The 14,315-nt window shown below is 31.1% G+C and overlaps 1 protein-coding gene across 3 annotated transcripts; it reads right to left on the bottom strand.

The window, feature by feature from the left end:
• Positions 1-1,864: 1,864 nt before the first annotated feature.
• On the bottom strand, positions 1,865-11,776 carry LOC107161742 (glucose dehydrogenase [FAD, quinone]). Of its 3 annotated transcripts, none has more exons than XM_089227144.1 (3): positions 11,562-11,776; positions 11,040-11,500; positions 1,865-4,606 (listed from the first exon to the last, which is right to left on the bottom strand). In XM_089227144.1, exons 2-3 carry the CDS (start codon positions 11,175-11,177, stop codon positions 2,885-2,887), a joined length of 1,860 nt encoding a protein of 619 aa, XP_089083270.1. In that variant the 5' UTR covers positions 11,178-11,500; positions 11,562-11,776; the 3' UTR covers positions 1,865-2,884. The 3 variants fall into 3 exon arrangements, with proteins under 3 accessions (XP_089083270.1, XP_089083271.1, XP_015363744.2); XM_089227145.1 differs by having other exon boundaries at positions 11,040-11,266; positions 11,329-11,776; XM_015508258.2 differs by having other exon boundaries at positions 11,040-11,776.
• Between the last annotated feature and the right edge of the window lie 2,539 nt (positions 11,777-14,315).

A 14,315-nucleotide genomic window follows, 5' to 3' on the forward strand; every position in this document is an offset into this window, starting at 1 on the left:
ATTTTGACAAAATTCAATACATTTTGACTACAATATAATATCAATAATACATGATACATTAATAATTTTTTAATGCCTGATTATAGTATACCTATAATTGATACGAATGTAAATTAAATTACTATATTAATTATTAGCAGTATATTTTTAAATCAGTGGAATATATTTAAATTTAAAAAAAAAGTAGCAATATACTTGTAAATATATTTAAAATATATTAAATAATATAAAACTTAGACTCATATAGACCGTCTCGTAGTGGCGTGCCCAAGGGGGGGAGGTTAGGGGGTTATATCACTTATATCCCCCCATTGGCTTTTTTTTGTTAACTTCAACTTATTAGAATTACCGTAGACATATATAAACATTTATATATAGATATGAATATTACTTTTAAATATAATAGTTAAGTTTAATTTTGCATTTATATTAAATAAATAATCAATGTAATTATTTTTGTTTTATGTTATAAAATATTGAATCACCTGAAGCTATAGTAAAATAGTAAAATTAGCTAATCCAAAAAACGAATCAATTCGATTTTTAAATTTTTAATATAAGAATTATTTTTCTTTTGTATATTTATTATTTTAATAAAGGTTATAAATGTTTTTAGTTTAATGTTGTCATTTTATTTAAACAATAGTGTATAGTGTGTGGCTATTTAAATTAATTATAATTGTAGAATGATACTCAATATGCATGAATGTACATATGTTTAGCAATTTTTGTGTTTGGATAACCATGATTAATTTAAATGTACTTTTACTAAAAAATGTATAACATATATCCCCCCCCCCCATTGAAATTTTCTGGGCACGCCACTGCCGTCTCGTCTTGGCTTAGAATCGTTTTTGGTATGCGATGATTTATCATTGAATCCAAATTTAACATAATTAAAAATACTAAAAACAACAATAATTGAGCAGAAACAACTATCACAAGTATTCACAAAAACATCGTAGCCACACTTCAAAATCTGAAAAAGTAGAAGAAAAACGAGTTGATGGTCACTTCTGTACCGCGCGCAGTAGACAACCACTACGACGAACATTCCTCTTTCATCATTTCAGCATCAATCATGATGACGGGTGAGTATGTATTTCCGTTGAATATGATGCTCGCCATCTAGAGACTGTATAGTGTATAGATACCACGTACTCACCGCAACCGGGGGTACCTGTTTGAACATGCATATCCAGTACAGCTCGTATTTCTTACTGTATAAAAAATGAACGTTTGACACCTATGACATCCTAGAAATATATTTAGCTATGTTGGACACATTTATGTGAACATAACTTTGTTTTTATGCAGCTCCCCTCACATAGGGTCTATGAATAATATCAGTTCATCTATGCTCCCATGATTCAGAAGTTTATGAACAATTCATCCAACTTGGACAATGAGATCAGCCGATCCAATGCCAGATACCATCAATATCTGCAGGATGACCCAAAGGAGCCAGCCACTAGATCAACTGCTGTACTCGGGTAAACTGGCTGTTCAGTGACAAGTGAATATTAGATATTATATTGACTGAAAGAACGATTTGCTGAGCTGCACAGTGGTACGTAATAAATATTTTGGGTGGAGCACTGTGGCTTGTGTGTGTTTTGGCTACGAGCCACCACTGGTATAGGTAAATAATAAGTTACATATTATTACATAAAAAATGTAAAAAACAATTTACATTTCGTTCCAATCAGATTAAATAATAGTTTTATAAAAATCACTACTACCAGTTCAGAACGATAACGATGATACGCTGTAGCGTTTCATTCCGGCGTTGCATAGGCATACGTTTCACCGGGAGAACCAATACTTAGGTGAGTATTTTTATTAAATTCACAAATAAATAAAATTACTATTCAAAACAATAATATATATAAAATAATTTCAAGTTAAGTATTTAACAGTTGTTAACAACAAATATTTGATCAAGATTTATCAAATTAAAATCTTTTAGTAATTGTAAAACATTTAAATTATACAAAAATATAAAAATAATATATTACTTATGTTACACATTGTTGTACAAAAAATAGTTACATAGTCATAAGCACACGATATTATCATTCTTATCGAACCTATAACTTTTTATACAGTTCTATACTTGTTTACATAATAAATTACTATTGTTATACATTTATATCACTATTTTCTTAACACATTATTATTAACTATTGTATAATATTAATTCAATAGTTAAATATTATATTATGATAATTATATATTTATATACATTTCAAACAATTGATAAGATAAAGAAAAAAGAAAATCAATTACATACTAATAAAATTCACATTTTATAATAAATCTATGTACATAAAATCTCACTATTTTAGGTTTATATACCTTATCAAATAAATAATAAATACATTTTGAATCGCTTGTTGGAAATCTATTTCTTTGTATAGGGGAGGTTTTTTCACATAAATCACCTTCACAATATTATGAACAATGCATTTAAAAATAGCGCACTCTAGTTTAATAGGACGTGACAAAAAAACTATAGTGAAGTAATTTGTCGGTTTGAATCTTATGGCGTTTCGAAAGTTTTATTTAACACAATTAGTTTGATATCATATTACGTACGTGTATTATATGATTTGTATTTATATGACATATAATATATATAAACAGCCATTTAAACCATTCGAATAGATAAATTAGGATCCAAGTATTTAATACAGATTAAAATAAAAAAATACAAAAATTGAGCAACATCAATAACAATATAACAACGACAACAACAACAAAAACAATGTTAATAATAAAACACATCGAAATCACATTTCAAAATTATAGGAAGAAGAAAACACGCGAGAACTGTCACCACGCCGCGCCAACTCACATGAGATGACAACCGGTTGACGGACGACTATAACGACCAATCTTTTTTGATGATATCGGCCCCTTTTTCACCGATCATGATGACGGGTGCGTTTGGGTTTCCACTGATTATGTTCGGCATGATAGAGGCGTCTATCACTCTGAGCCTGTCGATACCGCGCACGCGCAACCGGTGGTCGACCACCGCGTCTGGGTCTGAGTTCGGGCCCATTTTGCAAGTACCGGTTGGATGATAAATTGTGAACGTGAAATGGCGGAGTGCGCATTCCCAGTACTCGTCGCTGAACAGTTCGAACTTCTTGCACCCCGGCATGGGCGTCAGTAACGGCCTGGAATTGTATTTGCGAAACGCGGCCGTGTTGGAAACGTTGAACGCTATCCGGATACCGTCGACCAGCACCTGTACGTCTTCCCGGTGCGCGAAATAATTGGGCTCGATGACCGGATGTGCCATCGGATTCTTGGATTTAAGCCGTACCCATCCGGAGCTTTTGGGGCGCAACAGTAGTGGTAGTAGAGTCCACGTCTCGGCGTTCACCAACGGCTTGTACACGGTATTGTACACGGCGTCCCGGAGCCCGGTGATCTTCCGGATCTGTTCGCCATCCGAGTTGACGGAACTGGGCGCGAAATGGAACTGTATGTCCGGAAACTCACCAGATGGATCAGCGTACTTGGTGTTGACGAACGCTAGGCCCTCGACGCCACTGGACGTCAGCGGGCCACGTTCGTTCATTATGTAGTCGAGGGCTACGGACGCGGAGGTGAACCGGGACTTTTTGAACGTGATCGGATCGTCGATGAGAAACGTCAACCCACCCAGGCCCACGTGGTCTTGCAGGTTGTGGCCCACTTTCAAGTCGACCACGGGCTTGATGCCCAGTTCGGTCAGGTGGTCGGCCGGCCCGACGCCCGACACCATGAGCAGCTGCGGTGACCCGATAGCACCTGCCGAAAGTATCACTTCCTTCCTGGAGGTGACCGTGTGCCGCTTTCCGTTTCGCAGGTACGTGACACCGGTCGCCCGGAGCTTGTCACTTCCACCGTTACCACCGGAAAAATGTATCCGGGTCACCTGGCTGTGCATGGACACATGTATGTTGGGACGTAGCCTAATCGGTCGGAGGAAAGCTTTAGCAGTGCTGCACCGGCTGCCTCGGCGCGTTGTGGTTTGCGTGAGCATGAACCCGTTCTGGTACTCACCGTTGATGTCACGGTTCTGGTAACCCAGCTCCTCGCCAGCGGCAACGAACGCTGTGGCCAGTGGTGTCCGCCACGGCGCCTCCGACACGGTCAGGTAACCACCGCGGGCGTGATACTTAGTCCGGGCCAGGTATGGGTTCCGGTTGTCTTCGGATTTTAGGAAGTACGGCAGTACGTCCTTGTACGCCCAGCCAGGGTTGCCGGCCGCAGCCCACTGGTCGTAGTCCCTTCGGTTTCCTCGCACGTACACCATTGCGTTGAGCACGCTGGAACCACCCAATACTTTTCCGCGGGGCCAGTTGCACCGATCGTGCACCATGGCCAAGCAGTATGGGTTGTCACTGGATGGAGGTGCCGTCTTGTACTGCCAGTCCATATCAGAAAGTTGAAGGTAGCCGACGAACGATGGCACGTCCGATATCTCCGTCTCGTCTCCGCCGGCCTCCAACACCAATACCGTCCAGTTTTGCACTTCCGACAACCTGTTAGCTACTACGGCACCAGCTGAGCCTGCACCAATCACTATGAAATCGTATTCGTCCAGTACCTGAAATACCAATATAACATTAGAGTTTATTAACGATTTACACGTCTATGGTATACATTATTATTATATATTATGTTTTGACCGTGCATCGGCTACTATTTTCGCCCCATGAAATCAGACTTGAAAAATAAAAGTTAAACTTAACACACACAATTATTTTCGTTTTTGTTTAAAATTTAACACTGTAAGCAAGTCCTGTGTTCATATTCATAGTAGTCCTATGTATAATATAATATATTCCAATGAATCAGTTATTTACCATGTGCAGAAGTACACGTCATATTTTCGACATATAAAGAATAAGCCATAAGCGCGGGCACAACTGGTTCGTTTTTTGATTGCCACCGCCATCGCTACAGCAACCAGTACCATGGTATTAATTACCTACTATTTTGTTCTTAATTTTTAGCTTCCACTGTAGAATTATAGTGTTGTTTGTTTTAAACCCATTTTATAAAAAATTATTCACATTATGAAAATGTCATTGTATGGATACTTTTAATGCAATATAATATAATGTACAAGTAATGGCAAGTGGAACATTTACGAAGAGTTTTAACTATTATATCTATGGTGTATGAATACATCGTAATAATATAACATAATGTAACTACTATATACACCTACTGGATTAGTTTATTTTTTTTTTTTGATTACAATTGCTGAACAGCGATAATTTCATTGATAATCATTTAGCTACATATCAATACTGGAACAATACGATCGAATTGCCGGATAATAACGAACGTCCTAGTTTTTACGCTCATCGATTAAACCTTTAACGATTAACCTATACTTATCTCCTGGGGGGGAAATTTTAGATTTGTATACAAAACACAGGTACAATAGCAATCTATTCGTAGAGAGTTGAAGTTTGAGAGACAAGGGCATCTTAAACTATTGCAGAGTCACTGAATACATTCGAAATATACCATACATTAAAATAAACTAAAATAAATATTACAAAGTAATTAGTTATGTTTACATATTATAAAATATGTATAAACAAGTAATAACGATTGTGTACCATATTATAAACAAAATATTAATTTTAAAAATATTGGATAGGTACACTTATGCCATATGGTTAGAATAAAACGTTAGAAATAATTTGTATAGTTTTATGCAGCCAATAATGACAATAATAACAAAATCGTATTTATTTTTTGAACATATTCATTATTTTGCATATTATTACATTTGCAAAACAATATTATATCACTTCACAATTTTTATTTTGTTTCAAGTTGAAAACTTTCTAAATAGGTAAAGCTACTGAATTTATAATGTTATGTTACTTGTTTGCCAATATAAAATTTGTAGTATCTCTATTAAAATATTGTGTATGAATATATGATTATAACCCATATGCATAAGTAATAAGTAATCGGATTTTCAACTACATCTGCCAATAGAATATTATTATTCAAAGAATCATCTGTTATCTACCATATAAACTATGTACAATTAGTATCATATCTGTTATTTAATTTATATGTTGATATTCTAGCTTCAAATTAAGATCCATGGACGAAATAAATTATTTAAATATATTGGAATTATAAATACTTCATAATATAATTCTAATTTTAATAACCCTATTAAAAAAATAATGTTATAAATGCTGTTGTTAAAAACGTATTCAAATCAGAGAAGAAATATTAATATAAATAAGATTAAAAAAAAAATTAAAATAAAAAGCGACTAAGCAACGTTTTTCTATACAAATATAATATAATGGTGTTATGTTTTATTTTATTTAAAATCTAGAATAAGATTTTCTCCTAGTTTATACCTATTGGTATAACATAATACTGAATTGTGTTTATAATAAAAATTTAACATTAGAATATTTGAGCTTGGTAAAAATAATTTTCCCACATTAAATAATATTTATATATTTATTTTAATGTAATTAATAATGTAATAATGTAATATATATATATATATATATTCTTTTTTTTCTTACCAAAAACTAAGAACTTAATTGCATTATTATTCGTAATTTAACATAGAAATTATCTCCATGTGAAATTATTGCATTTGACGCATTAAGGCATAATCGTATTTTACAACTATTCGAATATAATATAATATAAATTATAAACGGATCTTTCTGTGAAAGTAAACAATATTTTAAGTACAGTACGTCTATTACATATGTATACTCGTATGTACGTTATTCAGAGTACTATCTTAATAGTATGTAGTTAGTAAGTAGTATAAACATGATTTATTTAGCCAAACGTAATCGTGTTAAGATTTACATACATCATCAAGTACGTGTTAAGCTCAAAAACCAGTATTTTATTACCTGATTGTTGTAATAATCCAATTCCTAACAATTTTATAACATAGAGGTAGTAAATAATGCTATATTATTATTGTTACTATAATGAATAATGACGATTCAACCACATTTCGATTTTATTCGATTCACAATAAATAGCGACACAATGGTTTTACACATTAGTTTCCAAATTAAAATTATTTGTATTATAAATGTTATCATATTATCTATGTTTAATTTTTTAAAAGAAAAAATATTTTAACTTATATCAACATATTATAAGTGTTAATAAATCAAAATTTATGACTTTGTGTTTGTAATAAAAAAAATTAATATTAAAATGTTGATTAAATATTTGGAAAACAAATGGTTTGAATGAAAAATGAAAGTAATCTGCACATGTTTTGTACAAACATTATATTAATCAACGATTGCATGAATGGTATATCAATAACAATAACTAGAATATGGAGGATATCTATTATCTATACCTATTATACTGCAAACTGCAGCAATGTTAAGATTAATGATTTGTGTTATGTAACTAATATTTACTTGTTTACAAAGGAAGAATTAATCAATTTATTAGTTGAAAATTCAAAATATAAATCTAAGCTCACATTTTTTTTTAACTTTTCAAATTTTTTCTTTAATTAATTAGATAGTTCAACTAATTAAAGAATTCATTATAACAATTCTTTTTTTTCAGCTCATGAAAAAAATAATACATTAAATTTAAATGTGTATGTATACTATATAGATATGAGATAATAATCAATAGTGAAAAGTGGACACAATCTTGTAATTATTGTTAAATCGATTAAGCCCTAAGAAGTAAAGCTAGTTAGAAATTAGAAATAATAGAATAGGTAGTATGTATATTTAACAAAATAACATTTTATGTCTGAAAAAAAATTTAAATTTAAGGAATCCTTAATGCCACAGGTTCAAAAGGTGGTATAAACACAGTTATAATTATCTTGGTTTATGTTCAACAGCTTACGGGATTACCACACCTATCGTGATCGATAACTAATCAAATTATAAAACTTACATGGCAGACTAAATGGGATTGAAGAAGCTTCCCGTTTCAAAATCAACGAAAACCCCAGATTAAAACCCATAGATATGCCTCAAGATATTTTTCTAAGACCACCACGACTAACACAACAACTAATAAATCCGATATTTATAAAGTAAAATTTGCTATGAGTTATATCTTTGTAATAACATTTTAAAAACATAAAGTATGTTTACCAAAATCATTAAACTAATAACAAGAAAAAAAAATTAACTAACATCTTCTTGTCTATATGTAGCTTTAAACTTTCATAGTTAAATAGATCAATTTTAACTATCAAAGCTTTTGTTGTGGCTTGATGTTCTTAACGTTAAAGTAACTTATTCAAATTGTCTTAATTAACTAGACCATGTTTACTAATTTATTAAGTAAATAATGTTATTTATTAATTTGCCAATTCCATGTTATATTATAGATAGGGGTTGTAAAAAATTTTTAGTAAGTGTATTACAATTTTTTGTGAGCCTTGCTTCGTATCAATTGGTAACGCTTTATGATTGTAAATATGATCTCATGGTGATAACCTAACCTTATACAGTGGTTTATGAAAAAAAAAAATTAAAAATACTGGTCAAAAAATGTATAAGCCTAGAATATATTATTTATTTTTATATATTATTTATTATCCGAAAAATAATAAAATATACAATTGGTAAATTAATTTTTATCATGTATAAATGTTTTTTTTTTTTATTCGATATTCTAATAACATTTTTTACATATAAGTATTTAGTATATAGGTACCATGACTTTTATTTACGGTCTAATGAAATAATGTTTCGTGGAGTTGTAATTTTTTTTTTTATTGAAATAAGTTTTTTATTTTATAACTAAATTAATAATTATTATTGGTTTAATACGTGAAGGTTTATTTCTATCAGAAAATATTGTAAAAAAAAAAGGAAATATGTTAACAAAAAATTGGTGTATGATTTAGGTCAATCTCATAAATAGAAACAATATTTATCGTAATAGCTAATAATACACTTATAATAAGTATTCAATTAATTAATAATGGTTCAATAATATACATTTGTACAGATATCGAAGATATTTAAAAATTAAAATCATAATATTCATTGATTATTTACATTTACATTATAATTTTAACTATATAACTTTTTTCGATAACATTAGTAGGTATAAATGGAAATTTAATAGTATTACGTTAAGTTGTAAAATATAGTATATACGAATAATATTAACACACAACTACACAAGTGTATAATTATAAGTAAAATAACATTAGTGACCTTGTTCACCTGTTACCTGTCAAAATTGTCCAACAATTTGAACAACAATTATAATATAATATATAATAGATAGTATAATATTTCATATTATCACATGAAATCAAATGTAAACAAGAAAAGCAATAGTGTATGTCATAACTTAATTAAATGCATTATTTAAAAATAATAATAATATATATATATATATGTAGGTATTAGGTATTTATAATGTGTAGGCGCATGTTACATAATATTATAATTTATAGTTCAATACAAATAAAACTATCATGTAGCTGTCTACATTTTCATTACTATTGTAAATATCCGAAATGATTCTCGTAAAAAAGTTATTATCCTTTTTTGTGTTACAATGTTTTATTACCAGCAATTACGGTTTATTATTATTCAAACACTTTTTGAAATAAAAATATATCCACTTATATAACCAAGAGTTGTATAGAAGTATCATAAAGTTGTAATAAGTAACCGGTTGACGGTTTCTATTAAAATGGAAAATATTTAAGAATCTTGGGTATATCAGCTAAGTAACTACATTGATATATAATAAGTACATATTATGTACATTTTACCAACATAATTATGTAGTTATAACAACTTTCGTGTGTATTGCGGAACTAACTATAAAATCTGTTTTCTAGACGATTGATCATGTGGATATTAAAAACAAAATAAATTAAGAAATTGAAAATAATATATAAATCATTAATAAAATATTCCAAAAACATAAACCCTCATGAATAAGTTTAAAACTGGTTTGATTGTTATGATAATAATGATAACAATGTTTTTTTTAGGATTACACTTTTATATAATACTTATATATAAACTTCATGTGCACTACCTATTATAGAATAATATAGAAGAAGTTTGTGAATATTATATTTTACGGTGACGAATCATATACAGTCATATTGATAAATACCAACACTGGCAACACTATCTAATACATTATACAAGTGATCCAACCTGTAAATCGAAAGGGTTGACGGCAGTGAAAGGAATATTATTCGGTTATATTGTTATTCGTATACTATGTTATTAGGTGATCATAAAAAAGGATGATGAAAACAATAATAGTAATGTCAACCTCATTGCCAAATACCAAATAAAGACTCTTAAAAAAATTTTTACATGCAACAATAATAGAAAAAATATATATTGTAATCCGAAAAAATAGGTATTTGAACATAACAAGTAACAACAACGTTACTATAGGTAATCTATTGTTGTCAATATTCCAGCGTGTTATCGTACATTATTTGAATGAGGTGCCCTCAAATCGACCATCATTGATTTGATTTTTAGATGTAAATCATATCCATTTGCGATTAAATTGTCTTCGATTTACACAAATTAGCATATTATTGTGAGAACGTGACAATGACAATAATAAAGAAATAAAGAATAATGTTTATGATAAAAAAAAGAAAAAATAACGATGAAATTTAAAGTGACGGCTGGGTCATATCAAAGCATTTATAAACCATAACATTATAATTTATCCGCGGTCGAGTGAAAATAAAATTAGTGTTAAATCCCTCTCATAAGTCGAATGCCACATTAAAAATATATTACTATACCTCTCAATTTTTTAGAATTCAATCGAAATGAAATTCAGTCCCTATGTCTGGCGTAGAAATACACCCTGCAAGTAATTCAGTTGAATAAGAGTGTATTAATTATATAGAATCCGTACATCCTGTGTAGATGTTTCTGCCATCCACAAATTCTTAGTACAAAACCCAAAAATCGCCACCATGTAAAATGTGAAGTCACTTGATAAAGTGTTTAGATCAATGTAATATTTACCTCTTGGACGTCTACCACACGTGACTCGGGGTCATACATTGAGTACCGGAGGTACGCCAACCCGACGACGAACACGGGTATCATTCCGGCTCCGGTCCATGCGACGCTGTTCATGGCACCGGAAATCAACGACGCCATTGCCGCTATTTTTTTTTTTTTGTAAATTTGTACACCACCTCCGATTGATCTTTGCGTCACCGACGTGATCAACGCGTTGAACGACGACACTAACAATAAAATATGTTGTGAAATATAATATAGTAAAACTCGCGTATTATCGGAACAGTACCGCGTCCGGTCCGTCTTGTCTTGGGCAATATCCGTTCGGGGCACACTGATGACCGACCCGCGCGGTCTTCATATTTTTACGACGATTTTCCGGTCCGCGATAGGCACGAACAACACCTGCACTCGTCCGGATACCCGGTGTCCACCATCGCGACAACTGCGACTATTGCTTTCTAAAACCGTAAACGCCAACTAAAAATAATAAAATAATAACGATAATAATACTACTACTACCTAGTATTTCTACTGCTACTACTACTAATAATAATAATAATAATAGCAAGACGACTATATGGGGACGCGACGCGCTCGAGGACGAGTGAGAGTTCTTCCGAGACGAGACTAGACGACTGCGGCAGTTTCGCCGGGGCCAGAGTCCCACCACCGCGGGAATGCATTTCTACATATTATAATGGTGTGATATTATTATCATTATTATTATATATATATATAAGTTACACATTATATTATATTATACGCGCGGAATTGAACGTAGACCGCCATCGCCACTGCCGCCGCCGCGTACGATATTAACGTGCCCGTCGCGTATTAACGTAAGATTTGTTCGTTCAAATTTTTTTTTTTTATATTTCACTTCCCGGCCGACGCGAGTAAATAAATATACGCGTATACCTACGTGAAAGTGGTCACGACCCGGCGGGTTCGGGTTTCATGTGTACCTATATAATATACCTACGTATAATATATATATATATATATATATATATATATATATATATATATTATATATACGCATGTACAAGTTTAGTATACTTTTCGTTTCACTTTATAACGGTCCTTGAAAACTATGCACGTAATAGCAATCTCCCCTCGCAAATTTTATCAACTACGCGTTTATTAAAATGTACGTTTAAAACGAAAAACCTAAAATACCTACTAATTATCTCGTATTAATATGACTATACATTCTACGAATCTTCTATGAAAAATAATTTGTACCAACCTATATCTTCGCTTTAAAAATTCGTGTTAGGAGTATTATGTTAAATATCAATACGTTTGAAATATCATCAACTCCTGGACAGTTAATTTTTAAATGTTGATCATGATTTTTAATTTTTAAGTACTGTGTTTATTACAAATATTATTATTTATTATTTTGTTCTTAATTTTAGCATTTTAAAATTTATTTATTTGTATTTGATCGGTTTCGTCATAATTTATCAAGCTCGTTTGAATAATTTAAGATTATTAATATCTACCTACAAAACGCGTTGTTCTTTGTACACAATCTCTATTACGATTTGTGTCTTTGGTGGTACTTTCAATTAAGTACGTTCGATCAGTTACATGAGGTACTCTTCAGTTATGTGATTTGTGACACATATTGATTTTGGTTTCGTGGTATTAAAGAATAAAGTAAAAAAAACAGTTGAACCATATGTCGATCTTAAACCTAATTTATGCATAACTAAGTTAAACGAAATTTTTAAGAGTAGAACATTTGCCTACCTACTTTACAGTCTTAGACCTGATTGTACACAATATGCTGAAAAATGTATTCTTATAAAATGTATTGAAGAAATATAAACACCAAAAAATATAAATATAATAATTAATAATTGGTTAATCACATACACACATTTTATTGCAGTTGAACTTTTCTTATTCATTATTGCATTGTCAAATATGGCTACAGAATACTGACTACTGACCGATCCACAAGACTATTGATTAATAATTGTATGAAATATATATCTTATATTACACCGTAGTTGTCTAATGTCATTAACAATTAATAACATACATAATATTATAACAATAGGAAAATCCAACATCAACTAGGTATCTGTTTTATCAAACTTAATCAGTCGTATTAATTAACAGAATTCAGCCTTAAGTATATAGTTTATGACACGGCAACCTTCTCATCTCATTCCGACTCCACAATAACATACCAAAACCTCTAAATATATCTTGATAATATTTTAATATGGTCAACCAAGTGGAGAATCAAAATCAATTCAGATTAGTCCTTTCATATCCTTATCACATCAAGAAAATCTGTCTTACCTGCAATTTATTTTCAAAACAAACGAATCCCAATTATAACTCAAATCTAATGCTTACGTCTAAATCTTGCCAAGCGTTTAACGTAGGACCCACACCCAAAAACTAAACGAAAAGCTCTTAACACTAGACTTCATCTATTACGCCCTATTCTCAATTACAAACACATGATTGCAGACAACAAACTATGAACATATAAATCAATGTTCTGGGCCTATAGCATCCAAATACGGGGATACGCCAAGCCTTCCCAAATACGTACAGAACAAGCCTTCCAATCTATTTATCTTCACCAAATTATATCTCCACCATGGTACGTCTCAAACTTCTCACTGCACAAATATCTTAAAATTGAAATAGTTTCAAAAATAGCTAAAAAATTACTACGAAAAATGCTATACCAAACTTGCAGTTAACCACACAAATCCATTAACATCCAACTTAACCATCGAATTCTTGATGAATAACCCTCCATGTCGATTAAAAATACAATGGTGTCAAGGTCTCCTGAATCCCAACCTGTATTAATTCAACAAAAAAACCTTCTTTCCCCCCAAATCGGAGCGTTTCCACACTGGTGAGCTTCCCTAATTACGCTATTTCATGTTATGTATATTGTACATTAGCTATCAAATTTGCTTATTGTATTGTTTATAAATATTACAGATTGTAAATATACTTTTGTTTAAAAAAAAATTTTAATATTTTAATAACTCCAAATCGAAATATGAACCGTGTAATATCTTAGAAACTATTGCTTGAATCTGAGTAAAGTCTTTGGGAAGATCATGGCTGGATTAATGTATATACCATATAGTAGCATATTATAAGACATTTCATAAATTCCAAGTTGACAATTTCTCAATGGCAAAAGTTATTATCAACTTAATATTGGTAATGTTTTTTATGAATGTAAATAAATTAATGATTATTAAGGATAACTAATATTCATGATAT

The sequence above is a fragment of the Diuraphis noxia genome, unplaced genomic scaffold, assembly GCF_037042655.1.
Source record: "Diuraphis noxia isolate RWA-SAM2 unplaced genomic scaffold, SU_Dnox_SAM2 contig0004, whole genome shotgun sequence".
Lineage (NCBI taxonomy): Eukaryota > Metazoa > Arthropoda > Insecta > Hemiptera > Aphididae > Diuraphis > Diuraphis noxia.

Bases quoted from the DNA above. Each gene is read 5' to 3' on its own strand.
- LOC107161742 (XM_089227144.1), bottom strand. From the start codon at position 11,177: ATGGCGTCGTTGATTTCCGGTGCCATGAACAGCGTCGCATGGACCGGA. The intron at 4,607-11,039 runs GTAAATATTACA...TTGGTATTTCAG, and splicing joins GTGTGGTAGACGTCCAAGAG to GTACTGGACGAATACGATTT.